The 26,591-nt window shown below is 59.7% G+C and overlaps 1 protein-coding gene across 1 annotated transcript; it reads left to right on the top strand.

Annotated features, from left to right (window-relative positions):
- On the top strand, positions 1-26,591 carry AGPAT5 (1-acylglycerol-3-phosphate O-acyltransferase 5). The gene is made up of 8 exons (XM_045821392.1): positions 1-589; positions 8,452-8,521; positions 13,219-13,334; positions 14,947-15,036; positions 19,003-19,093; positions 23,733-23,894; positions 24,360-24,483; positions 26,248-26,591. The coding sequence occupies exons 1-8, from the start codon at positions 167-169 to the stop codon at positions 26,471-26,473; spliced, it is 1,302 nt and encodes a 433-aa protein (XP_045677348.1). The 5' UTR covers positions 1-166; the 3' UTR covers positions 26,474-26,591.

Raw genomic sequence — 26,591 nt, 5'->3', positions numbered from 1 at the left:
GACGGGGGCGCGGGGTGACGGGATAGGGTCATGGGGTGTGATCGCCCCTGAGCCACCGGCCCCGGAGGGCGGCGGCGTGCCCTTGCCCGCGGCCGCGAGCAGCACGCGCGGCCCCGCACTCGCCGGTCCGGCCGCCCGCCCAGCCTCGGCGGCGGCGGCGCGGCCCATGCGGCTGGGGGCGGAGGCCCGCGCGGGCGGGGCGTCTCAGGTGCGGCCGGCGGCGGCCCGGGGCCGCGGCGGCGGCGCGGGGGGCGGCGGCGGCGGGGCCGGGCGCGGCCCGGTGATTGGCCGCGGGCCGCGGGGCGTCCGGAGGCGGCCGGGCGGGGCGGGGCGGGGCCGGCGGAGCGGTCGGCGCGCGCGGGCCGGGAGGATGCTGCTGTCCCTGGTGCTCCATATGTACTCGCTGCGCTGCGTGCTGCCGGCCGCCGTGCTGCTGGGCACGGCGCCCACCTACGTGCTGGCCTGGGGGGCCTGGCGGCTGCTGTCCGCCCTGCTGCCCGCGCGCTTCTACCAGGCGGTGGACGACCGGCTCTACTGCGTCTACCAGAGCATGGTGCTCTTCTTCTTCGAGAACTACACCGGCGTGCAGGTGAGGCTGCGCGCGCCCCTGCCGGCCCTCCGCGCCGGGCTCCCGCGGGGGCGCGGGCGCGGGCGCCGCCGGGACCTTCGGGGTGGCTCCTCGCGGCGTGCCCCGAGAGCACGTGCCGTGGGGCCCATCCTCCCGCGGCGGGGGAAGTTTCGGGCGCTCACTCCAGGCCTTGGCCCGGTGCCTCCTTGCAGAGACCCCAAGTTCGCTGGGAAGCTGGAGCTACCTGGGGTGTCCCCGCCCCTCTCCCCGGCTGTGCCCCCGCGGCTGTGCCCCTGCGGCGCGGAGCGAGGGTCAGCGGGAAGTAGGGCACGCGGTGGGCGGTTTGGGCGTTTGCTGGGAGAAGGTGGTCATGTGTAAGCTCAGAAGCGCGCCTGGAAGGATCGGAGACGAGACCTCCTCTTGAGACAAGTTGTTACTGTTTGCACAAGAAATGCAACTCTGTTTGGCCTTCCTTCCCAGCGAAAGCTGGGCGAGGAAATGAGTACACTGGTTACTGTAGAAGCCTTGCCGTAGATAAAGTTCTTGCCAACTTGGACTGGGCTTCAGTGTGTGGCCGATCCTTTTTGTCTCCGTCTTTCTCTATGGAGATCGGACGCGCAGATTACATTTGTTCATTGGGTTCTTTGAAATCTCGTGCAAAATAACAGTTGCGAATTTTTCTTTTATCTTCCAGTTTGGAAACGAAGAGCTTGATTCTAGATTATTGCTTCCAGTCCGTCGTTCCTGTTTTTTTCGTGTCTTGCCTTAGTGGTGTGGAGGGGAGGGGATGGCCTTTTGGTGCGGGGGCGGGGGGGGGGGTTCTTTCTGCTTTGTCTTTTACTACCCCACCACCCCCCAGAAAACAACCGTTCTCACCCTGCTGTCAGTCACCCGGCTCCTGCTCTGACTTTTGGCGATGCCATCGCTCGCTGAGGACGCAGTTTGCCCCCGCGGGAGGTGGTGTGGCCAGCACAGAATTAGGAGAACCGGGGTTTCTGCTGAAACCAGATTCTGTGTTCACCAGGAGGGAGAGAAAGACCACCCTGCCAGAAAATGATTTCCCGAGAGTTGGCTTTTAGAATGGGCCTCATTTAAATTTTTTACTGATGCAGACCTATCATTTCCCCCTGTGCTCTTCACATTTATCTAAATGTATGGTTTTATCGTGATTAAGTCTTTAATTTCACATATGACAGCTATCCTGGATGCAGAACATGTGACAGCGTCTGTTACTACCCAGGAAAGTAATTCTCCCTGTGCTGGGTTATTTTATTTTTGTTTAAAGAACGGAACACGCTCCATGCAGCATCACGTACAATGTATCATTGACGGGCTTGGTGTTTGGCAAGTTCCTTACTTTGCGTCTCTTCCCCCCACGCCCTGTTCAGTAGAGAGACTTCCTGTTGGTTTTTGAGTTCTCAGCACATGGAAGTGAATCTGTCGATGACCTTTGGGCGCTCATTTCTAGGATTCCTAACACACTTCACCGTGGGACCGACACGGGGTGAACTTTTGAATTGGACCCGAGGCCATCAGACACCCTTCCATAGACACGGGTCCCTGGGCGAGGCTCGCTAGGGATGCTGGACAGGACTCGGGGCACACTGGCCGTCAGATGCAGGTTGTGAACATGTAATAACAGTGTAGGCCCCAGAGTGTCCTGTCCGTGCATTATATTGTTGTGGTTGTTGTTGTTATTTTGGCAAGGAGTTATTTGCTGGTGAGTAACAGAGCAGGGTGTTTTTGGGGGGTCTTTTTATGGAACCTGGGGTTCCTGGGTAGACAAGGCTACCTTCCAATATTTCTAGTGGTTTATTTTAAGCTTAAATCAGTAAAGGAAAAATAGCTATTATTAAATATAAACCCAAAGGAAAAGGATTTATAAGGACATTCTGTCACGTTATTCCTATTTTTTACTTAATAGTTTTTATCAGTGCCTTTGTCGTCGCAAAGTTTTCGATTAAATTTTTAGCTTGTTATTGTTCATCAGCGTTCATTTGCAAAGCCTCTTGTCTGTTCTGTATAAAAAATACGAGTTTTTAAATGAAAGGAAGTTCACCATTAAATTATATACATTGCAGAAGTATTTTCAAATTAGATTTTTTTAAAAAACAGCCTTTTAATGCCTTCAAGTTCTAAGTTTAAAAAGAATGCTTTGTAGTAGTTGTGAGCCAGAGAATTTTCTTATGAGTGGAGTTTTTAAGCTGCAGAGAACTCAAGTAAGTCCGTGAAGTTCGTGGTCTGTGCCCGGCAGGTAGCCCTGCTCGCAAACAGTGCGTGCACTCGGACGTCCGGTTGGATTCCAGGTAAACATTCTGTCCTTTCCTCACTTCACTACTTTGTTTCCACATGCATCCCTGAGGCAGGAAAACGGTTCCACTGCTGTTGCTAAAGTTACTGTTTGTGACTTACCTGTGTAGGTTCTCCTGGAGTCTCATTAAACTGGGTGCCACCTGGGTAAACGGTGAACCGTTTACTCCTGTGGAATTTTAAGTTTTACGTGGTGTCTCTTCATTTGAGACCCACTGACGGTTAGAACACGCCTTCTCACTCCCTGGGGGCGGGGGCACCGATTGAAATAATCGCATCACATGCTTGTGGCCGCCCTCACAAAGCACCTCTGATTTAGTGACTTAGCACAGTGGGAATCTGTCCTTTACCAGTTCTGGAGGCCAGGTGTCAGAAATCAAGGCGCTGGTTGGCCTACACGCTCTCCGGGGGAGAACCCTTTGTCCCTTCCAGCTCCGGAGGCCGTCCGTGTGTGGGAGCTGGAGCTGGGGGCGGGGGTGCTGCGGGAGCAGGACCGAGTGCCGGGAGTGCCGGCCGGAGCCCCGGGGCCCCCCTCGACCCCGGGAGAGGTGGACCGGGCGGAGCGGCGTCTCTGCCCTGGATCCCTGGACGCCTGTCCCCGGTGTGGAGGTGGGTGGGTGGGTGGACGGTGCTGGGAGTAGTTACGGCCGATAATGAAAATTCTTTTAAACATGTTTTTGGAAGCTGATAAAAGTTACTGTTATTTTTTCTTAATGCCAGAATTCTTTTCTCTTTAGAAAATTTCTGCTCTTTGCCCTCCTTCCAATAGAATACACCAAAAGCTGGTATTTGTAGGCCAGAAAATCCAGCGGTATGATGATGGATGTCTTCTCCTCAGCAGCTAATGCGTGTGTGAGTCACCGCTTTCTTCCTGCTTAAAGCTGTTGGATTTACTTCAAAGTGGATTTTACTGGGATGGCTCTGTTTGCTAATTCCCTCTTCCCCAAATGCCAACATAATACATTATAACAATAAAATGTGAAATTCGATATACAATAAATTAGTGTTTCAACTGGCCTACTTGGTAAAATAGTGGCAGGGAATTCTGTAGACACAATTTACTTTGCCTCTCGCATAAATCTGTCTAATTTTGTGGAGCTAAATACACAGAGTTGACTCTTAAATGGAATTGAAAGTTAATTTTTCCCTTAATATTTTCTCATTGGACTATAGTCTCTTAATCAGAGGTCGATATTGACAGTAATGACGTCTCACTGAGCAGTCCCTGGAACCTGCTCTTCACTCATTCCTTTGGTACCGGAGCAGGCGCCTCGTTGCAGGCCCTGGGCTGGGCACCGCGGGGCGCAGGGAAGAAAAACGGCCAAAGCCGCAGCCCTTCCGCAGCTCGGCGACCTCTGGTGGGGCAGGGCACTACAAGGGAGTGACGGTGCACTGTGCTGTGGGAGGGTGTCGGCCCCGTGGGGGAGGGTGGGGCCTCGGGAAGCTGCCCCGAGCAGGTGGCATTCGCCTGAAGAAGAACCAGTTTGCAAGGCCTTGTGGGCATCGGGGGGGGGGGGGAGCAGGCCGCAGAAAGGGCAGGTGAGCTCAGAGAGCCCCAGGTCGCGCCCTGTTCTGCCGGGCCGGTCATGCCCCGCTGCCAGGTGGCACCAGTCTCCCCACTTGGTGGATGAGAGAACTGAGGCACAAAGGGTGCACGGGTTTAGTGGTCACGCCGGGATTCGGCCCGAGGCAGCCTAGCTTCAGGTCGGTCTCCACGGATGCTTTGCCGGGTGGTGAGGTTATGCGGGCTGGAATGAGATCCCGTCTCTCGAGGTGGTTACCCTGGGGAAACGTGGGCAGTCAGGACAGATGGCAACACTGACATCGGAGAGCGTGTGCTCATTAGCTTTGTGCCCCGAAGAGCGAGACTTCGCACAGGCCTGTCCCGGGGGTTGGCCCCAGTGGTTAGGAGCTGCTGTGGCTTCCCCGCGGACAGGAGGAGAGCAGGAGGAAGCAGGCGGCGTGTTCAGGGCCGGAGGGTCTCTGCTGACCGCGGGGTGACAACGAAGCCGCCTCAGCTCTGCCCTGGCCGGGCTGCTGCTTCCCCGCCGCACCCCTCCCCTCCCGGATTGCCAGCACGTTCCCGGCAGGGCGCCCCTGGACCCCTGGACCCCTGGACCACTGCCCGTCCTCCCGGACGCGCCGTGACCTCGCCCCGTCTGCAGCGTGGGGCACTTCTGTGTGACATTAGCATATGCACTAGTGAGCTTAGCGGGCGTTACCATGTCTGCTTTCCCCTCTGCGAGACTGTACCCCTTGGGGGTGGCAGCAAAGGGGAGAACCACTTGTCCTTTGCTCCTCGTAGCAAGAGGGCCGAGCAGTCTGTGGGGATCCTGGTCTGCACTTGTGCAGATGTAGGTGAATGTCACTTTTAAGGGCCGGGTTTGGAGTGGCCCTGCTAGTTGACAGGTTTTGCTGTAACAGGGTCCCCAGGTGCCTTGAGTCTGGTCGCATTCCTCACTCGGATAAAGGAGGGAGAGCCGGCCGGGAACCCCACCCTCCCAGGGAGACAGGAGGAGGGACTGGCGGAGACCTAGATCGGAGACCTCAGGAAGGCGGGGGGAGCTCTGGGGCCCCAGCAGTGCAGAGAAGCCTCCCTTCACCCCCAGCGAGGCCTTGCACATGTTGCGGTTTTGAACCGATGCCGTCCCGTCAGGGTTGTTATTACGGTTCCTTCGTGTCTCCGTAGGAACCGGCAGCCGGTGCTGCCTGGGTAGGCCGGGTGCTGTGTGTGTCTGTGACTGCGGTGCCGTGTGCCGGGCAGCCCCACTCGGGTCCCGCCCGGGTGAGAATTCCAGGCGTGTGAGAACACGAGGGGGTGATGCCGGGAAAGGAGATCACGCTGAGTGCTGAGCACTTGCTAGGTGCTGGCATTTTACTTGATAAAAAAGTTTCCACCCTAAATCGCACGTGCTTCAGTGTAGAAAGAAGTCAGTTTAAAAACAAAACTGCACCACGAGATAAGTTCCAAAGGAGAGGAAAGGACACAGGACTCAGGAAGTGGAGGCGGGGGCGGGAGGCTCCAAGTGCCCCTTCCCTGGGCCGGCCCGGGGCCGCCCCCCATCCCCCACCCCCCAACCCTGGGCGGGCGGGCCGGCCCGGGGCCGCCAGCTCCTGCGCTCCCCTTCTCGGCGTGTTTTCTGTAGGACAGTTCTCGGCGTCAGTTCTAGTTTTACATCACTCCCGAGTTTCTTGTCTCTGTTGGTGAGTATTCGAAGTGAAAACATGTAAGCTCCGAATACACTTCAAGAAGCCTTCTCATTTGACCTTTTCCATCTGGAGTTTTGGCGGGGAATAGTCTGGTAACAGTTGAGAGAGTTTGGGCCGAGGTGCGAGAGAGCCGGGGTGGCGCTCCCGTCCCCTGCCACGCCGTGTGTCCCCAGAGCGGCAGCGGCTTCCCACGCCCGGCGCCCTCCTGAGACGGAGCCCTTCATGCCGCACTGTGGCGCAGCCCGCCCGAGACAGCGGGCGGCTGGGGGCTGAGCGGCGGGCTCCCTGTGGGGGGGCTGCGAGGCGCGGGGCTGGGTGCCTGTCGGCCCCCCGAGGTGCGCCTGCTGTGACACCGGTGACTGCGGCTGCGTGTGACCGGGTTCCCAGGCGCTGTCGTTTTCCGTCGGGGACAGGTTTCAGGCGGGCAGGAACTGCAGCTTCCCTGTGTGTGTGGTGGTGGAGACCTCCTAGAGGTTCCTGTGGGGCGTCTCATTGGCATGGAAGCCTTTACAAGTGTGCTCCAAACGATCGTAAGCACGGAGTATAAATTATGTATGCAGTCTTCCTCAAGCTGAAATTCTGCGTAGCTGCGTTTCTGCATGTTCAGACTTTTTTTAGAGAGACAGACTAGCTAGCTGTTTTTCTTACTCATGGGTCACCTAACACAGTTCCAGGTAAAAACGTCACTCTGCTGGAGAGCGGCACAGCGGCAGTGGCCTCGTCTGGGGCGGTGGCCGTGTCCCCGGCACCGTCCCCGGCGCCCTGCAGCCTCACCAGGTTCGTGACGGGGCGGTCACCAGCCTCGTGCAGCCGCTCGAGGGGCGGTGGGTCACCTGCGCACACTCGGTTCCCAGGCGGAGAGCGGCCCTGCGAGGTCAGGCGCTTCCACTCGGCTCCCGTGGCAAGGCCGTGGGCTGGGACTCAGGTCCGAGCCACGTGCCAGGAAGGCTCCCACCCAGTCACCCCACCAGCGCACCTGTCCCCGCCCAGCCAGCCAGGCGTCGTGGACTGAGTGGACGCAAACTCGGCCGCAGGATGGCGTCGTTCTGCAGGGCCGCCTCCCAAGGAGGCTGCAGTCCACCCTTCCCGAAAGTGAAGAGTGGGCCCTTTGAGTCGTGAGGAGCTCGGAACAGGCCAGGGAGATGCCTCTCACCCGTGATCAGGCCTGACCGAGCAGTTTGCTTTCTATAAAGCCTGAGGTCTTGCCGCAGCCCAGACACAGCAATCCCCATCCCCCACTGCCCACCCCGGCCTCTGCCGCCTCCCCGGGAACCCAGTGCACACAGCCCCCGTCCGGGGCTGCCAGCTGGCTAGGCCGGCTCTGACCTCCCGCCCGTCGGCTCCGTGGCAAAGGGCGCCCCTGGGTCAGGGTGGTGCTCAGGGCGGGGCCCTTCTCCCCACCGCCCCCGCTGGCCTCACACCGCCAACAGCCGCCCAGGTGACCGCACCCGGGCCCCTGGCCTCATGCTTGCTCCTTCCTCCTCTTGGCCCCGTCCCCACCGAGGCAGGTGCCGGCCGAAACGGAGACAAACCCGTTCAGAGGGAGTGTTTTGGAGTCCGTGCTCTTAGTGACGAGTACACTGCAGTGTAGGGAGGAAGAGCGTGCCCTCTGCCCTCTCGGGATCCTGGTGGGGCCTTCAGATTAAGCAGACAAAAGACGGACTGACGGGAGAAGTCACGCGGGTGTCAGCAGTGCCAACGTTCCTGTGTGTACTGGGGCTCCGCAAAGAGTCGAATCCCGGGGGTTCGGGACTCCTGGGGTTGGCGGCCTGGACTGCACTCGGCCCTGCCGGCCTTTCACCGGGCGCGCGCCGGGCGGCGTGAGTGGTGCAGCGCGCCCGCGGTCCCTGGCGGAACGGTGTCGGTGACTCGGCGTCAGGAACCGCCTCCTGTGTTCTCACCGGGCCCACCGGTCGTTGTGTCTCATCACACACAACGCGTGCGACACTGGGTGACCCTCAGCCGGCCCTACCCTCGACCCCTTTTGCTTGAAGGAGCAGCAGTTTGCGTGGAACGTCGCGGGGGCGGGGGCGGCGAGCCCGCGGGGCCGCGTGGGCTCAGACGACAAGGTGCCGAGGCAGAAGAGGGGCCCGTGGAGCTTGGGGGGGGGGCTCGAGGCACAGAAAACGCGCCCGCCCGGGGGAAGGAGAGGCGGCGTGCGCCTGCGGGGGGGGCTCCCGGCTGAGAAAGAGCCGACCGTGCACTCTGAGACTCCCGGGAACAGTCCGAGGTTTGGTAGTCGTGGTCGGGAGTAACCATGACGGCGTGTGTTTGTCAAGTTTTTGACCTTCTCCTATTTAGTATGTTACAGGAGTGCATGCTTTAAAACACCAAGTAATGCTTCTTTTTGTTTTATCTTTTAGATATTGCTATATGGAGATTTGCCAAAAAATAAAGAAAATATAATATATTTAGCAAATCATCAATGCACAGGTTTGTATTTCATTTGTGTGAAACTTAGGTTTTCCTATAGAAAATGTGTGGGCATTCAAAGTAATGTTCTTATATATTTAAATGAAAAACTTTGCTATTGTTTAAACATGAATTTTTAATGCAGATGTTATATGTGACCTTGTGTTTCTGTGATCTTTACTATGAATTTTCCTGTTCTTACCTTTTTCCTCTGATGGGTGTAAATAAGCTGTTTTCTTCCTTTTTTCTACGTGTTTGAATAGTTCCTTAAAGAGTCTGTTCTTCCTTTTGTCCGTTGTGTCCCTGGGTGTGGGGCCGGGGGCCCTCCCGGTACACTGGGTCGTTCTGACCGCAGCTGCAGAAGGTTCGCACGACCTGTGAGTGGTCAGCCCAGCGCTGGTTTCCAGCGTCCGCGGCTCCTTCAGCCCCTTCAGAGGCTTTGGTCTAATTACAGCTCGTTGTTCTGCCAGAAGCATCGCAGAGGGCTTCCGTCTCCCGTGAAGTACAGTGTATGCCGCAAACTAGGTCAAGGCACTTCTTAAACTGTTCCTGCTGCGTAATAGTCACAGACTCACAGGAACCTGCGAATACAGCGTTCTGTGCCCCTCCCCCCGTGTCCCCCAGGGGCGACCTCCCGTGGAACTGAGCTCGGGGCCGGAACCGAGACGTTCACCCTGGTGAACGTACAGTGCTTTCTGGCTGTACAGATAATTCGGTTCAAAGTGACTCCCACGTCCTGTTTTCCAACCTGGGACTGCTTTCGATGCACACTCCCTGCATTTCATTTTTACTTAAAAATCGTAGCACCCAGAGTCCGGAAGCGGAGAACAACCTGAGCACCCTGACCCGTGTGACTCAGTGTGTTGGGCGCTGTCCCGCAAAGCGAAAGGTCGCTGGTTCGACTCCCGGTCAGGGTCATGCCTGGGTTTCGGGCTCGGTCCCTGTGCAGGGTGTGTGCCAGAGGCAACCTATCGATGTTTCTCTCCCTCCCTTCCCCACTCTCCAAAAATAAATAAGTCAAGTCTTTAAAATGTGAGTATCGATAAGGACATGGAAACACCCTGACCAGTGGCGCTGCCCGGGTGGAAAGCCACGTGAGCCCGTGGCTGCCCTCGGCATCCTCCCGTCAGCTGGAGCCAGGGCCGCCGGGTCTGCGTCCTGCGGCCCGCATCAGCCTGGCCGGCTCGGGGGCTGGGAGCTCACCAGCACCCCCGACTGCAGCAGAGCGGCCGCCCTCGGGCCCGGGCCCGTGTCCGCCTCTAGCTCGGCCCGGACAGTGGGCCCACTGCTGGCTGCATTCTGACCGTCCCTCCAGACATGCCTGGGCTTCGTGCTGCTGGCCAGGCCCGCCCTTCCCGGCCTGTTGCTGGGGCGTGCTTCCACCAGGGCAGACCCGGCTCCGCAGGTCCCGGTCTCCCTCCATGTGAGCTTGCTTTCTGTGTAGCAGGATTCTCTCTTAAATAAATCCCTTGTTCGGGGCTCGGGGCAGACACGGCTCTGTTCGGAGGGCCGTGGCAGCAGTGTGGGCGGAGGACAGGTCCTCCTGATCGCCCTGGTGGGGGGTGGCCAGCTGCTGGCGGTGCGCTTACCACACGCCGGGGGCCCCCCCCCACCCCACTTCCAGGATAGAGCTGGAGCCTTTCCCCGGAAACAGGGAAGCTGGGGGCCCAGACAAGCTGTCCCTCGGCTTTGGGCTCCAGAGGCCCCCGGGCTTTGCCGTGGGCTGGGGTCGCTCGCTGGCCGCCGTGCCCAGGGCCCTTCCCAGCTCCCTCGCGAGGCGTCCTCCGTGGCCGCGAGCGGCAGCAGGGGCGTTTCCAGGGCCGCCGCTCAGCCCGGACGTCCCGGTGTGCCCTCCTCTGGGCCAGCCGGAGCCCGCGTCTCCTCCGGCCCGACCGCCCCGAGGGCTCACCTGTCGCTGCGTTCTCCCCGCCCTCGTTTCCGCGCCACGGTCCTCGCTCCTGCAGGTGTGGTCCCTGCCGCCCTGTTTCTCTGCGGAGCCAGCCGGGGCGGCGCCGCTGAGTCCTTCCTCTCGGCCTCCTGGGACCTCTGCCCCGGCCTCCGGTTCCCTCATTAGTCCCGTGAAATGCTCTTCCTGGTTTAGGGGTCATCTTCCTTGACTGACACCTGTGTGGTGGGTAGACTGTCATGCAGAGGTGTGGGCTATGGGGTCAGAGAGACCCTGGTTCATTTGCTGTTCTGCCACAGGCTGTGTGATAGTGGGCAGGTTCCTTAACCTCTCTGAGCCCTCCCGGTAAGGTGTGAGTAGTATCTCCTGATGAGGAGTTGCAGGCAGCTTGCATAGCTGGCCCGCAGTCTCACCGAGCACCAGAGTGCACGGGTCCGTGCCAGGCCAGAGCTCCCTGCGCAGTCTCCAGACCGCAGCGCCCGTGGGAGTTCGGGGCTTGTTGCATCCTTGCGTGGACCGGGAGAGCTGGCCTTCCTTGCTTCCCTCCTTGCTTCCCTCCTTGCTTCCCTTCCTGCTTCCCTTCCTGCTTCCCTCCTTGCTTCCCTTCCTGCTTCCCTTCCTGCTTCCCTCCTGGCTTCCCTCCTTGCTTCCCTCCTTGCTTCCCTCCTTGCTTCCCTTCTTGCTTCCTTTCTTGCTTCCTTGCCTCTTGGCCTTCTCCTCCTGTCTTCCAAGTTAAGCAAGTAGTGGCACTGCCCTGCAGGACCTGCAGGAAAGAATTCTTATGTAGCCACATTTCTTGGCATCTTGAATCATGTCGGGCACAAAGTGTAAATGTCACTGTGAAGGAGATACATTACCGCCTCAGCTGTCAGGAACGCAGCCGTGTCTCATCTCCTGTCTGGAAACCTCACTGAAAATAAACAGAGAAAGTGAAAAAGATATCGGAGGAGCAAAAATTGATGGCACAAAGCTTGTGTCTCTTGGCCACTTAGGTTAGTTCTTAAATGTTTCCACTAAAATTTTTGAAAGACTAAGGGCATAATCCAGGACAGTTCGTTACAAACAGGACATGTGTTTAAAATGTCACATTTTCTCTTAAAAGCATTGGGAAGATGCATCCTAGGCTGTAGTATAACCATGCAGATTTTAATATGAAAATGCATTGTAAAAATTCCTCCAGACTTTAAAAGTAATTGTTGCAGGAAAAGATACCAACTCTTGTGTTTAGCCTGGAGACCAGGCCGCAGTGTCACGACTGACTCAGACTGATGGTGCACACCAGGTGCAGCTACACCGGGCGTGCGTGCCTGGTCCCCGGGGGACGCGATGGCAAGGGAGGGTGCCCGGCGGTGACGGTGCAGCCGGTGTGAGCGCGAGGGGAGGGGACCGGCAGGGTGGCTGGAGGAAGCTCCGTCCTTAGAGCAGTGACAGGTGGCAGCCCCTGGCGGAGGTGCGCCCGGCGGACACTGGGCAGGCTCGCTGACCGCCGGGCGTCACTGCCGGCAGGGAGCTGTCACCAGATTTGTCTTGATAATCATCCTAGTTCTTAAATCCTCATGGAAGAGTTCACTTGCAAATGGTTAAAAAGTTTAAAAAGACGATTGTAATAATCAATACAGTATTTTCCCAAAAGGATAACTTTTAGTGTTTAAATTGGCTGAATCTTCTCTGCACCTTTCTGTCACAGTTGAGAGTGAATCATCCTGTACTTGTGGAAACCACCCCCTTTGGTTAAAGCTTCCTTGTGACCCCTTAAATTTCTCAGCTTTTATTTCATACGGGATGAATGAAACGAAACTCTTCGTTTTGTGTTTTTTAAACATTTCCCCTGGAATTTACCTTGTACTGGTGTGGTGTTAGGACGGTGTTCCTTTCACACAGCCCCACCACTTGTTCCAAGGGGCCCGTCCTGCAGGTCACCCACTGCACGGGAAGGGTCTCCCTCGAGGGCACCCACAGGTCACCCACGGCACGGGAAGAGTCTCCCTCGAGGTGTGCTGTCCTCACTCCCGCCCCTCCCAGGATCCAGGCCTTCCAGACCCCGCCCGCCACCTCGCCCCCTCTCGCCCCTTCTGCCACTTCATCCCCGCCCTCCCTCCCCAGGGCGGGTCCCCCAGACCCGTCCTCTGCACACTCTGCCTGCTCCTGGTTCTCGCGGAGGTCACGTTCCCTGTTCGAGTTTCTGTGAAAGATCTGTTAACAGCTCATTTCTTTCCGAGAGTTTTTGTTGGCAGTAAGCTCAGTCCCACCTTCTTCTGTTTGCTGTTGCCACCGTTGTGTCATGAGCTGCTGCGTGGTCGGAGGCGCCTGCAGCCCGGGCCCTGACTCTGCCTGGCGCGGGGGCGGGCTGGGGCGGGTGCCCGGCCCTGCCCTGGGGCTCACGGGGCGGGCCCTGGCCCTGGGTGCGCAGGCGGTGTGTCGCAGGGCTCGCTGTGTACGTGACGGTGCCTGTGACCAACGTGCAGAATATTCACTCTGTCGTGTCCTCGGGGCTGGGAATCAGAGGAGCTTTATTCTGTGCACATGCTGCGTTTGGATTGGGGTGGTGGTTTGGAACCTTTGCATTTTGCTCGTAACACAAAAAGCCTCCCCAAAAATGCAAAAACAAAAACAAAAAACCCTAAACAACAACAACAAAACAAATGAAAAACCACAGAATTTTTATTTTTTAAGTGTGTTGATTTAAAGTCATTTAAAACTCCGATCATACTGTTTCCCAAGCACATTCTTGCCGAGTGTTGCGAGGAGACTGTTGTGTCTGCGCGCCGGCCCGGCGCTCAGCGGCGGTGCGCTGACGGCTCTGTCTCCACAGTGGACTGGATCGTGGCGGACATTCTGGCCGTGCGGCAGGGCGCGCTCGGGCACGTGCGCTACGTGCTGAAGGACGGGCTGAAGTGGCTCCCACTGTACGGCTGCTACTTCTCGCAGGTACCACCCCCCCAACCCCCCCCCCCCCCCCGTGCGTCCTGTGCACGCGGCTCACGGAGCTGTGGGTGCTGACCTCCACGTGCGCTTACACAGATGCGTCAGCTGGAGGGGTTGCGTGTATGAGTTTAATAGCTTTTTCTATGTTGAAGTAATCTAGGATTTTTTAGTTTTAAAAACAAATTTTATTTGTTGGTTTCTGGAGGGAGAAGCAGTGGGGGAGGGAACCCTGACTTGTTGCCCCACTGACGGATGCGTTCGTCGGCCGGTTCTCGCACGTGCCCTGACCAGGCTCGAACCCACGCACCGGCTGGTTGGGACGACGCTGCAGCCAGCTGGGCTGCCTGGCTAAGGGTATTTCGGATTTTTAACAGTGTGTGTTTATATACACGTCTGATTACCCAGCTAGTTAAATTAAGGAGCTGAAACATTGTACAAAAACCAAACAAATGGGAAACCCTAGTGGCACGGAATCTGGTAGTTACCTACCTTACGAAACCGCTAAGAGGCGTCGTTACTCCTGGGGACAGGGCGAGCAGCTCCACGCGTGTGGCACTGAGCACGGGCACCAGGCACAGAGTCCGTGCTCCACACGGGCCATTTCCCAGAGTGCCGCTCCATATCACGTGGTGACCTTCAGGTCCCAGGACTCCGGGGAACGGGCTCCTTGGTGCTCAGAAAGGGTTTGGGGCAGGCACTCCGGGGGACACAACTGTGCCTTCACTCAGTCGTGCAGCTGACTTCGAACTATGAGACAGCAGTCTGTATTCAGAAAGGGACTGCTAGCATTTTTCTAGTCCTCTTCCGACAAAGTAATCAGACATGTACCTTTTTAAGTATGAAGTATACAGTTCCTGTATGGGAGACGTGCATGTCAGTAAGACGTCAACAGCAGCTGGAGGAAGAGGGGCTGAAGTTGCAGTGCGCTCTGGGGCCGCGCCCCTCTGACAGTCCCCCCCCCACCCGGGACGGAGAGGCACCCGCGTGCAGGGCCGTGCTCCCGCACCTCCGTCCTCGCCTCCCGGCGGCCGCCCTCCCCCCGGGTCTTCGCTCCCTGCACGCCCGCACACGTCTGTGTCCCAACCTCCTCCTCCAGGGCACAGCCCCACTGAACGAGGGCCCGTCTCAGAGGGCCCACCTCGGACCGCAGGGACCCCAGACCTCGGATCCCTGGAGGCCCCCACGCCCCAACACTGCCACCTTGCCTGGGGGCCCAGCGTGAGACGGGGGCAGGGCTCCGTGCGAGGCAGCAGCAGCAGCAGCGCCCTGTCAGCCCCTGTGGTCGGCCGGCCAGTGCCCAGTGCCGAGGACGCGACCTCGTGAGCCGGTGCTCAGGGAGGAGCTGAGGACCCGGATGCCTCTGTGGCCGAGTTTTTGATTTCAAAGCTGTGTTTTTAAGAAAGCACTTTGATTTTAACTGCCAACAACAGTAAATGTTCGTGTGCTTTCCGATACAACGTGCAGTTTTATTTATGTTGAAACGAGAGAATTCTCAACTGATGTCTCGAGACGCTGACATTTGAACGTGTTGATGTAGTTTGATTCCTGACGTGCGATTGTGTGTCTCGCTGTGGGCGTCGTGGTGGTAAGCACTCTCCCCTCTCTCCCGCGGCAGCACGGCGGAGTCTACGTCAGGAGGAGCGCCAAGTTCAACGAGAAGGAGATGAGGAAGAAGCTGCAGAGCTACACCCGCGCCGGCACCCCGGTGAGACCCTGCGCCCGCCGCGCCCGCCCGGGCCGCTCGCGTGCCAGTCCCGGGCTTCCGTGAGAGCGTGAGGGTCGTGCTGAAAGCCCACCCCCCAGGCGGGGCGGGCGGTCCAGAGTGGTGTGAGGGCGGCCGGCGCCCTGGGGCGCGGGTGGGTGAGGCTGCGGGTCATTGGACAGGCAGCCGCAGGCCCCAGGTCCCGGCCGGGTGCTGCTGGCGTGGGCCCGAAGCGGCGTGGCTGGGGCAGCGCCGGCGGCCTCGGCCTGTAGAGAGCGAGAAGGACCCCCCTGGTCACCTTGCCCCTTGCCCGCGTAGGGGCTCGAGATCCGGGGCCTTCAGTGTCGGGGGGCGAGCGGGAGAAGCAGCTGTTTTCTGTCTCTGAGTGTGAGTTTAGACTGCTTGTGTCTGTTGAGCTATTCGAAAAGCCGAAAATAGTCCCAGTATCTACAAGCAAAGACTCATTCAGTGTAAATATTATTCCACAGCACTTTGCTCCTGCCAGGGAATCTCAGGTTCTCTTAGAGGGATGCTGGGGTGCCCCCCGCCGCCCCCCACCTCACTTGCCGGCCCCCCGTGGGCGGTTGTCCTGCCGCCCGGGGCCCTGCCCCCCAGTGCGCCCTCTTCGCTCTTCCTCCCGCACCCCCTCCCCACCACCGTCCACTCTCTCGTTGTCCTTTCCTCTCTCCGCCCGCACCCAAGGAGGAGTCCTCCAGCCAGCTGGCCGCGGGCCGCGGCGGGTTCGGTCTTTACCTGCAGACCCGCTCCGGCTGCCCGTCCGCCCGGCTGTCTGGTGACCTGACCCCTCCGAGGGGCCGAGGGGCTCGGCTTGCAGCCGCTCCGGCTGTCCACCCGTGTCCTGGGCTTGGGGGCGAGGCGCCCTCAGCACCCTGTGTCCCACGGGAAGGCCGCCTGGTTTTTTGTTTTTTGTGTTTTTTAAACTTATTTTGATGCTTGGAACAATTACAGATTTACAAAATCCAAATGAGAAGGCTGCTGTGGAAAGGGAGAGAGTATTCATGAAGCACATACCCTGTGAGGTGTTAATTCCCACAGTACGTGAGGAACTCATCAACTCGCCCGCAAGAAAGCAAATCGCTCAGAAATGGGCAGAGACCTTGAGTAGATGTTTCTATTCAAGGTCCATGAAAAGGTGCCCTGCCTCCTTGTCGCCAGGGAGGTGCCGGTCACGGGCACAGCCACGGGTCCCCTCACACCTGCTGGAAGGGCTGTCGCCACAAAGTCAGCCGATCACAGATGTTGCAGAGGATGTGGAGCGAAGGGAACCCTTAGATACTCTTGGTGGGAATGCGGACTGGTGTCGTCATACGGAAAACAGAATGCGGGGACCTCGAAAGATTAAAACTAGAACCGCCTGCCGTGTGCGTCAGCAGTTGTGCTGCTGGGCGCATGACGAGGTCTGTCCGGAAAAAGTCCAGCCATTGTTAATATCATGAGAATGGTTTGCGTGACATCGATGTCACCTGGCAGCCGAGCAGAGTGGACTGGAACGCGCATGCGTGAACAGTGACGACTTCACCGCACTAGTCGGTGGGGTGGCAGACACTGCTGAGTGAGCAGGTGCGCTGTGTGGCCGTTGCATTCAAAATGACCCAGCGAGCAGAGCAGTGAATCTGCATCAGATTTTGTGTTAGGCTTCAACATTCCTCTGTGGAAACTCTCCAGACGACTCAGAAGGCCGCAGCTGTGGGCAACGGGTGACTGGCAGCTTCATCACGACAACGCACCTTCTCATGCATCACGTCTCATGCAGAGTTTTTTGACAAAACATCAAATCACCCAGGTGGCTCAGCCCCCTATAGCCCAGATTTGGTGCCCTGAGACTTCTGGCTTTTCCCCAAACTAAAATCACCTTCAAAAGGGAAGGGATTTCAGACCCTTGATGAGATTCAGGAAAATACAACAGGGCAGCTGGTGGCGATTGGGAGAACTGTGTGAGGTCCCAAGGTGCCTACTGTGAAGGGGACTGAGGCGTCATTGTCCTGTGTACAGTGTTTCTTGTATCCTCTTCCATAAATGTCTCTATTTTCCATACTACGTGGCTGGGTACCTTCTGCACAGACCTTGTATTTACCCCCCGCCCCCCCCCACACACACACTGTTTTGAAGAGTTACCTGAATCCCTTTGTTCATTGCAGTAACATTCCCAGCGAGCAAGATAATGGGAACTGCCTAAGTGTGTCCATCAGTAGATGAGTGGATGAGGAATATGGTCTGTGTATATGTACAGTGGAGTCTTTTTCAGCCTCAAAAAAGAAGAAAGTTCTGTCATTTGTGACAGCATAGCACAGGAGACTTCTTTGTTTCTTGATGTGGTGTTGGTGCGGTGAGGGTGTGCAGCAGGCCGCGGGCAGCTGCAGTGGGGGGTCTGCTGCGTCCTGCTCTCGGCGCACGCCCGTGGAGGCGTCCACACGGTCAGGTGTGGGGCACGTGTCAGTCACCCCAGAGTCTGCCTGTGCACCGTGCACCTGCGCTGCTGCAGGGTGGTCCCTGGCCGCTCTCCGTGTCACAGGTCAGCGTGTGCTTTCCAGAACGCCACATGCGTGGAGTCGCACCGTTGGTGCTCTTGGAGGGGGAGCGGCCGGCCTCTCCAACCCAGCCTGGTGACTGGGAGACTCCCCCGTGTCGTGGGGTGGGCGCATCGATGTCCTTGTTTGTCTTCCCCGCGGAGGAGCGCGGCGCCGTGTGGGTGCCGCGGCTGCTCTCGGCGCGGGGCTGCCAGCGTCCCGGCTGCCGGGAGTCTGTGGCGTGACTCTTCACGCTCCCGGCCGTGTCTCCACCAAAGGTTTTCGTTTTCCTCGAATCAGGCTCACCGGATTCTCGCACAATTTCCTGGTTTAGAACCCTCGACAAACTCAAGGGTAGGAGGTTCTCTCCCGTTTCCTTTTGGAAGTTTTGTAGGGTTAGTTTCACATTCAGGTCTGTCATCCTTTTTGAGTTAATTTTTGTATGTTGTGTGTTTGAAAAGGTTTGATGAAAGTCTTATTTTGTCTGTTGGCCGCCAAACACGTCGGTGTAGTTTTTGTGACTCAGTTCTAACACTAGGAGGTTTTCACGGTTTAGTTTTACTGTTTCTGTTGTGCCTTTCCCAAGGAAATACATGCAGTAGCTTAGACTAATTGGTTACTTAGTAAACGTCCAGTTCGATGTTCTTACGGAGCGGCTTGTAAATCAAGTCACTGGAAACGCATCACAGCCCTGGCCGGTGTGGCTCACTTGGTCGGACCATTGTCCCAAACCCTTCAGGGTCGTGGGTTCGATTCCCCATCAGGGCACATACCCAGGCTGTGGGTTCGGTCCCCAGTCGGGGCTTGTATGGCAAGGCAGCCAGTTAATCAATCTCTCTCTCTCTCTCTCTCATTCCCTCTCCCTCTCCCCGCCCCCCCCCCACTTCCTCTCTCTCTAAAAGCAATGAAAAATGTCCTCAGGTGAGGATTGAAAAAGATGCATCATGGAAGCTCTATAACACCGTACTGTGTGACTTTTGAAATGTGAGCACTTACTGCCTTTTATGTTGTGGAGACTGATATGTTTATACATGGTTTTCTTCAAATGGCATGTACTTAGGGACACAACTGTCTAAAACCTGCACCTTTCTGAAAGTCATGTTGCAGAACTCAGCCGAGGGGAGCTCTTGTGCTGATTCATCGAGGCCTTGTGCGAGTCGGCCTCTCACGGCCATGCGCCCACTGGGGGAGCGTTAGCACGTGGCTGGGATGGTGGGTTCCTCGTGGCGGGCCTACCAGCGAGTGTCCAGCTGCGTTCCACATGCAGTCTGTCTCACGCTTATCTGAATTTTGGCATTTTGGGGGTTCTCCTTGAAGTGAAGCTCGCACGTAAATGAAAACACACTTTTCCCTCCACGGGAAATACCCTCTGAGCGTCGGCAGGGCTGACGGGGGCTCGCTGACCGCAGAAAAGTAACGCGAACCTGCTTTGTGCCCGCAGATGTACCTTGTGATTTTCCCGGAGGGGACGCGGTACAACCCGGAGCTGACGAAGGTCATCTCGGCCAGCCAGGCGTTCGCGGCTCAGCAAGGTGGGCAGGCTGTGTCTGTGCTTGGAAAAGCCATTCGCCAAGGCCGTGACGACGGAAGTCCTTGTTCCTGGAGGAGACTTGCCTCCGACCACACCTGCCGCGGACGAGTGTGCTCTCTCCTTGGGCGGGCGTGTGTGCCCTCCCGGGAGGTGCACGGTCTTCTCGTCGACCCACACGCGCGCGGTCACGTGTGTCTGGGAGGCCAGGCTGGGCGGCTCCTACGGCCACGCGCCTGGTTTCTAGCTGCCGAAGGCCGCACAGCTCCAGCTTCCTCGTCCCCTGAAAGCACATGTGCCTCGTGGGGGCGTGGCAGCCCGTGCGAGGGCTTGTGTGTTGAAGATGGGGGTGCTTCTCTCGGAGCACGCCACACAGAACTGGCTCCCAGTCGGGCTGTGCCGGCGCCGGGGCGTTGTGGCCGCTGTTACCCAACGAGCCGTCCCACCCACATGTGGCCGGCCGGGGTCAGAGCACAGCAGGGCGTCGGGGGCACCGGCTCTTCATTCCACTCATTTCAGTTAGTGCCCTGGGGGCTGCGCCCGAGCTGCCCTCTGTCCCGGGAGGTCAGCGGTACACTGTCCTTTCCCTGCCCTCGGGTGGGGGCCGGACCAGCCGCGCAGTCCGGAGCACTTGACCGGAGTCGGGGGTTGCGTCCTAGGCGGCTTCCCCAGCTCAGGGGGGTCGGCTGTTTCAGCCGGGGGGAGCCAGGCCCCTCCTCACCCTCCCTCTCAGCCTCTCCTGGTGGCATTTGTCTGGCTTCCCTCCTGCTGCTGGATGCAGTTCCAGGTGGTGTCACCACGGGCTTGGGGCTGTGTTCCCAGACACGCGTGTGGCACAGCCTTGGACGGTTCCTGCTTCTGCTGCCGTTGCCTCGTGTAAACGGGGGACCCCGTGTCTCCCTCGGCGGCCCCCCTGAGGGGCAGCGACCTGATGGCTGTGGACAGCAGGTGCTCTGTTCCGCGCCCTTGTTGGCGAGGGGCTTGAGCGCCCACGGGTGTGGTGTCTGCGCGTGTCCTGGGGCCTGTGGTGCCGAGGGTTGGCAGGAGCCCTCCCGGAGTCAGAAGTGACCGGGGATCCTGGCCGTGAGGGGTCGGCGCCCCTCGTGTCAGTCGACCCCTGACACTCGTAGTTCAGGGGTCGACTCTGTGATGCGTGTGTGCCTGTTGAAACACTGCGCGTGTCTCTCGGGCGGGCGAGGCGAGTGCGCGTGTGCAGATGGACTGGCTTACTGCGCTCCGATCGTTCAGAGGCACCGTTCTCCTCCGGGACCTCGGCCCTGCGTCCGTCACCGCGGACCAGGGGCCCTAAACAGCACGTTTTCCCCATTCCCTCCCACTCCTGGAGCCTGGAAGGCCGAGTCACGGTGTCGGCGCGGCCGGCGGCTGTGGGCGAGAAGGGGGTGCAGGGGCGCCTCCCGCCGGGGACTCCCGTGGCCTTTGCCCCGTGCGGTGCAGAGACGCCGCTGTGTCTGCTCCTCTCACAGGAGCACAAGCCCCGCTGGGCTGAGACCCTCGGCCCCCGGCCTCAGCACGGCCTCATCACCTGCCGGAAGACCCCGCCCATCTGCGGGTGGCCACACTGGGGCCGGGGCTGCAGGGGCAGCAGGGAGAGGGCGAGCGTGGATGCCGCGGTCCAGGACCCAGGGGGTCCCTGCGCCCCCTTCCGGGCGGGGAGGGGGGCTGTGCTGCGTTTCGTCACTCGCCGTTTCACAGTCAGTTTCGTCTCGCCAGCCGAGGGGTCTGCTTCATGTCCTGCTGGTTTGTAAAAGTCCACGGCGTTGCTCTCGTGTGCTTTAAAACAAGTGCTTTTACGTAAAGCTTGAGGTAGTGTAGGAACGGAACAGTCACCGAACATAGTTGATTAATGGTTGGCCTGTCATGTTTCTGAGCTGTGGATCCTTCTCACAGTCACCAGAAGGGGAAGAAGAACCTGTCTGGTGGCTATAACGGGGTCAGGCTGAGCCCCATGCGGCCTGAGCACCCTGACTTTAGAGGTGCTCGCCCCTCCAACGGAGGTGAGTCGTGTGATCGGCAGGTTAGGCGGGTCCGAGTTTTGTGTTTCCACCGGCACGTGTGGATTGGTCTGTTGGTAACCCTTCACTGGACGCTCACGTTTCAAGAAAAAGAAGAGGAAAATAGCAGTTGCGTGCCATCGAAGAGGAAGAGGAGGAGGAGGAGGCCCCCCGCCCGGGACGCTCACGCACCCTCCCACCCCTTCCCCCTGTCCCAGGTGCACCGAGTGTCTCCTCGGAGCCAGTCTCCCGTGGCCGGGTGCTGGGGGGGCCCTTTCGGCGCTTCGCTCTCAGGGCCTGCTAAGGGCCGGGGAGCCGTGTGGTGTCCTGTCTTCCTCTGGGGCCTGTCCGAGGGGCCCTGGTGGTTTTCCGCCGCAGCAGCCGGCGAGGCCCCGGCCTTTCTCAGCCCTCGTGTCAGGAAACAGGGCTGTCCTGTCTCCTCCATGACCGCAAGCCAGATACCCGGGACTTCCGGGCTTCGAGCACACCAGCGGTTTTTCTCAGCATCTGGGGTCTAGCCCTCGCGTGGCCTGGCGTCCCCAGAGCCCCCAGGTGCGTGGGCGAGCCCTAGTCTCTGTCTGTGGAGGCAACCTGGCGCGCATCCCGGGGCACTCCCTGGCTCTGCCCCCGTGCTCCAGTCCCTGAACCCATGGTCCCTCCGTGTGTGTCTGCCCCGCGGACCCGCCCGGCCGCTCCAGCATCCTCTTGTTCCTGAAGCTTCCATCCACGGGACAGGTAGGGTCCCACCACCTGTCTGAAGGACGGCTGCTTCCACCCTCCAGGGCGTTGCCAGCGCCCTCTGCGTCCTGCCCCCGCGGGCTCTCTCTCACCCGGAGCGGGCGCAGGGCCGGGTCCAGATGTCTCCGGAGGGCATTGCTCAGGGCTGCCATGTCCGGGGGGCGGGGGGGGGGGCCCAGTCGCCGCCCACAAAGCCTCCCCACCCTGTCCCCCCCTTCCAGACCTTGACTGTCACCCGTTTTTAGCAGAACGCTCTTTTGCGTTTTGTCTTCTTACTGACTTCCTCAGCGCCTGCTAATGGGCTGCTCCTACCGAACTCCGCAGGGCGGGCCTGTCCTGCGGGGCTTGGGTGTTAACGGTGGGCCGGCCTCACCGTGCTGCGTGCCGGCCACCAAGACCAAACGTCGTGTGAGAAGCGGGTGTGCTCTAGGGGCAACGAAGGGAGCACCAGCTCCTTTAATGACGAGTGTCTCCCAGCCGGCTGGCTGTGTGGACTTCGGTCACCAGTCCCCGAGTGGATGGAGCGGCCGCTGCCCGGGGGCTGGGTCGGATGTGCGGTGTGGGAACGGGGGGTGGTTCCCACCCCACTCCGCATGTCAGAGATTCCTCCCCGGAGGGTCCCAGCCCGGACTGCCCTTCCGTACGCGGCCGGTTCTCCCCGGGGACCGGGAGGGGCGGCCCAGGCCAGCTGGCTTTCTCCAGAGCATTTCCGTGTGGCCTCCTCGGAGGGCGCCGCGGGGACGGGCAGGCGGAGCAGATCCTCGGCCCTGGTGGGAGCGCGGGTGAGGGGGTGGTCGACGATTAAAGTGCAGTGTTTTCTCAGATAAGAGAGTTTTAAAAAGAAGCTTTTAAAAAAATGGTGTGCACACGACTGTGTCACCTGTTCCCGGGAGAAGTCAAGCCGCGGCTCTGTACGGAGTCTCGTCGACGGGCGGCTCCCGCGTGCGGCTCCCGCGTGCTGCCCCTGCGAGCGCCCGCAGCAGCCGCGGGCGAGGGCGGCCCCGCGGTCCGTCTGGTCTGCCCGCCGGCGGGGCGCTGGGGCGATGGGACGACGTGGTCCGCCGGTGCCGCGGAGCGGCGCTCAGCCCTCGAGGGGGGCGGAGCCCTTGTGCGGGCGCCTGGGAGACCCCGGGGAGCGGTCGCCGGGCGGAAGAAGCCCGACCCCACGTCCTCCTGCTGCCCACCGCCATGCACATGCGCAGCGCCCCCGCGCCCCCCCCCCGCCCCCCCAAGCAGACCCGTAGTGGCCGCTGTGGGTCCACGGGCGGGGCAGACCGCGGGGGCGGGGGCTCGGGAGGCTGGGCGGGGCTGCCCACGGCCGGGGTGTCGGGGTGGGGAAGGTTCTGCAGTTCCACGGTGCTGCTGGCTGCACGGCTCTCCGAATATACTAAAAAACCCACTGCGCTGTGTACGTTGAAATTGCAAACTTTATGTACGTGAATTGGATCTCAGCTTTTAAAAAAGAAACACACCAGTGAGCTGGATTTGGGGGTTTGCCCCGAGAGGCTCAGGCCAGCAGCCCACGTGGGGCTCTCCGCCCCTCCCCCACAGCGAGGGGCGCTGGGGCCGTGGATCTGAACACAGACTGCAGTGGGGCCGGGGGTCGCAGGCTCGGAGCCGAGCAGGGCAGTGCGGCCCTGGTCGGGTCCTCCGGGCTGGAGGGTCTCGGGCGGGTCGGGAGCCTCGGGGGAGGCCGCGTTCCCACCGCGCCCTGCGGCGGCTCCTCCCGGCGGGCGGGCGGGCGGGCGGCGCGCGGCCACGTGGGGGCGCTCCTGTCCTCCGGGCGTGGACCGGCGTGGACAGGGACGGACGCCCTCCCCTCCGCGGCGTCCGCACGGGCGGCCAGGAGCAGCGCACGGTCGCCCCACGCCCGCCGGGCCCCTTCTCTTCCAGGCCTGGCGGTGCTGCAGCACGTGCTGACGCCGCGCGTGAAGGCCACCCACGTTGCCTTTGACTCCATGAAGGACTACTTGGACGCGGTGTATGACGTGACGGTGGCTTTCGAAGGGACCGTGGACGGGAAAGGGCAGCGGAAGGAAGCTCCGTCCATGATCGGTGAGTCCTGCGTCCTCGGGGCTGCGTCCTTCCGTCTGCCAGCCGCTGCCGCCCTGCCTGCACCGGACGTCTCCCCCAGGCGGGCGCCCCGGCGCGCTTTCTGGTGGTTCTGACTCGTCCGCAAGTTTGCGTCTCGTTGCCCTCGCTGGGGGGGTGTTTCTGGGTTCCCGTCTCAGTCCCTCCCTTCGGGGGGTGGGGCCCGGTGCTCGCAGAGCCCGGCGCCCTGTCCCGGGCTGTCTGCGGTGTTCACGCAGCGGCGGGGGCGGTTGGCTGGGTGCGGAGCCGCCGCCCGCTCCCCTTCGGCAGCACACCCAGACCACCGGGCACCGCCTGGGCTTCCACTGCCTTTGCTAAGGGCGCTGCACCTTTTTATTTTTTAACATCTTTTTGCCTCAGTTTCATTGTTACTTTATATAACCGTGAATTCTAAAATTAAAAGCATGACATATTTTTATTTTTTGTTAGAATTTCTCTGCAAAGAATGTCCAAAAATCCACATTCACATCGCCCGCATAGACAAAAAGGACGTCCCGGAGGAACAAGTGTACCTGAGAAGGTGGCTTCACGAGCGCTTCGAAATCAAAGACAGGTGGGTACCGGCAGTGTCGCGGGTCGGCAGCGCCGCCCCGGGTCTCGGGTCTCAGTGCCCTGAGCCCCCAGGCGCGGGCGCGGCGTGTCCTCCAGTGCGCCCTCCGTGACGCGGGGCCGGGCTGCTCCGCTGCGCTGGCGCGGGAGCCCTCACCGCCCTGCGTCCCGTAAAGGAGCTTGTTGGGGCTGCACCCCCGCCCGCCCCGCCCTGTTTTCATGCGCAGTCTCCCTGAAGCGGGGCTCTGGGTGAGGCACCATGTGTGACAGAGACAGGCCAGGCACCGCACGATGCCCCAGCCTGCCGCCCCAGCCCCCCAGCCCCGGTGCAGTGGCGGGGCTGCTGGCACTGGCTGTCCGGCCGAGGGGGCGCACTGTGTCCCTGCGTGCATGGGACGGGGCGCCGCATTCTGTTGAAAGGAGGGTGGGCAGGCGTGCTCGGTGGCCCTTGGGTGAGGCCCAGCCCGAAGAGGCCAAGTGGGATGCGCGGGCCGCCGACCCAAGAGGCCGCAGGTGGCCTGGGCGAAGTGTATGCGCGTCTCTGGGGTTCCACGCACGTTTCTGCGGGCAGGGAACTTCCTCTCCTTCTTAGGAAGATGGGAGTGGGCCTTGGGCTCTGACCGTTCCCGGCTGGGGGCTGCAGGACACCTGTGTGCTCGTGCCGGTCCTGCCGTCCGTGCGGGCTCTGTCCTGTCTGACGCTTTACACACCCTGCTTCTGTTTTCTGTCTGGGAAGAAGGGGCCCTGCACTGCAGTCACAGAGTGCACCGTTTCATAAAGGCCACGTTGGGAAGTGTGCCTTTTTTAAAAAATGGTTCCAAAATTATGTTGATGTTCAGAAACTTTCCCCGGGGGCTTTAATCTCCTCGTGTGCGCCTTCTCGGGGGGCTGCGGCTTCCCGGGGGGCTGCGGCTCTCCCTCCCTTCCTCACTGCATCCCTGGGGAGTGTCTTCCGCCTGCAAGTGACGGGCAGCACGCTGACCCCAGCATATGAAACTAGACGGTTCACAGACAAGTCGGTAGATTTCTGTGTTTTACTGACAGTTGTACATGACTTGATTTATTAAACCAACAGTGCCACACACTTTGGTTATGGGAAAAATTTTAAAAGTAAGATCGCTGTGTTTTGACATGAAAATCTGTTCTCAGAAAAAAAAACCCTGAACAGTATGTTTAATACCCAATGTATTTTGTGTTACAAGTATTTGTACATATTTAGGATGAGTCTGGATATTTTAAAACAGTGGATATTGCTAGGGAAAGATTTATAAGGCAAAAAAAGGACTTTTTATTTTTGTACCTTTGTGTTTGAGATCATTATATGGAACGTGTTCTGCTGTTAAAACTTGATGTCTTTAAAACGAGATGGGGATGAATTAACTTTACTTTTCCTCTTGGGGCTCAGGCTTCCATGCTGGGCGCACTGCTGACCTGTCCCTGCCTTCGGGGGGGCAGGGGGCGGTGGGAGAAGGGGAGGGGCTCACCACCCAGCTGTGGGTCCGGTCACGGGCAAACGTTACAGAAGCCCCCCCACCCCAGCACGGCTGGTGCAGTGAGTGCACCACTCACTGGCCACACCAGAGGCCTGTCAGACGCCTGCAGACCCCGGGTGGACCTGGGCTCCGGCTGGTCCCCCCTCTTCTCTGTCTCTCAGGGCCCCGCGCCGCTTCCAGCGCGGGACACGGGGGAGGTGCCCGCTGGCGCTGGTCGGGTTACGTGCTGAAATGGCTGGGGCTGGAACTCACAGCTGTCTGTGTTCCGGCCACAGGTTGCTCATAGAGTTCTACGACTCGCTGGACCCGGAGAGGAGGAACAAGTTTCCCGGGAAAAGTGTCCATTCGAAGCTGAGTCTCATGAAGACGCTGCCGTCACTGCTGATCCTGAGCGGCCTGACTGCCGGCCTGCTGGTGACCGAGACGGGGCGCAGGCTGTACGTGAAGACCTGGGTCTACGGCACCCTCATCGGCTGCTTGTGGGTCAGCATCAAAGCGTAGGACTGCCCCCGGCCGCGGGCCGTGCGCGCTGGTGGTCGTGGGCGGCCGCGCGTGCACACCCCGTGTCCGAATTTGCCCAGACGTGTGAATAAAGCCTTACTGATTGAACACACGGTCA

The sequence above is a fragment of the Phyllostomus hastatus genome, unplaced genomic scaffold, assembly GCF_019186645.2.
Source record: "Phyllostomus hastatus isolate PE091 unplaced genomic scaffold, TTU_PhHast_1.1 phas_scaffold_46, whole genome shotgun sequence".
NCBI classification, from domain to species: Eukaryota; Metazoa; Chordata; class Mammalia; order Chiroptera; family Phyllostomidae; genus Phyllostomus; species Phyllostomus hastatus.
Note: the sequence above shows the minus strand (reverse complement) of the source record. Positions and strands in the feature narration are given on the sequence as shown.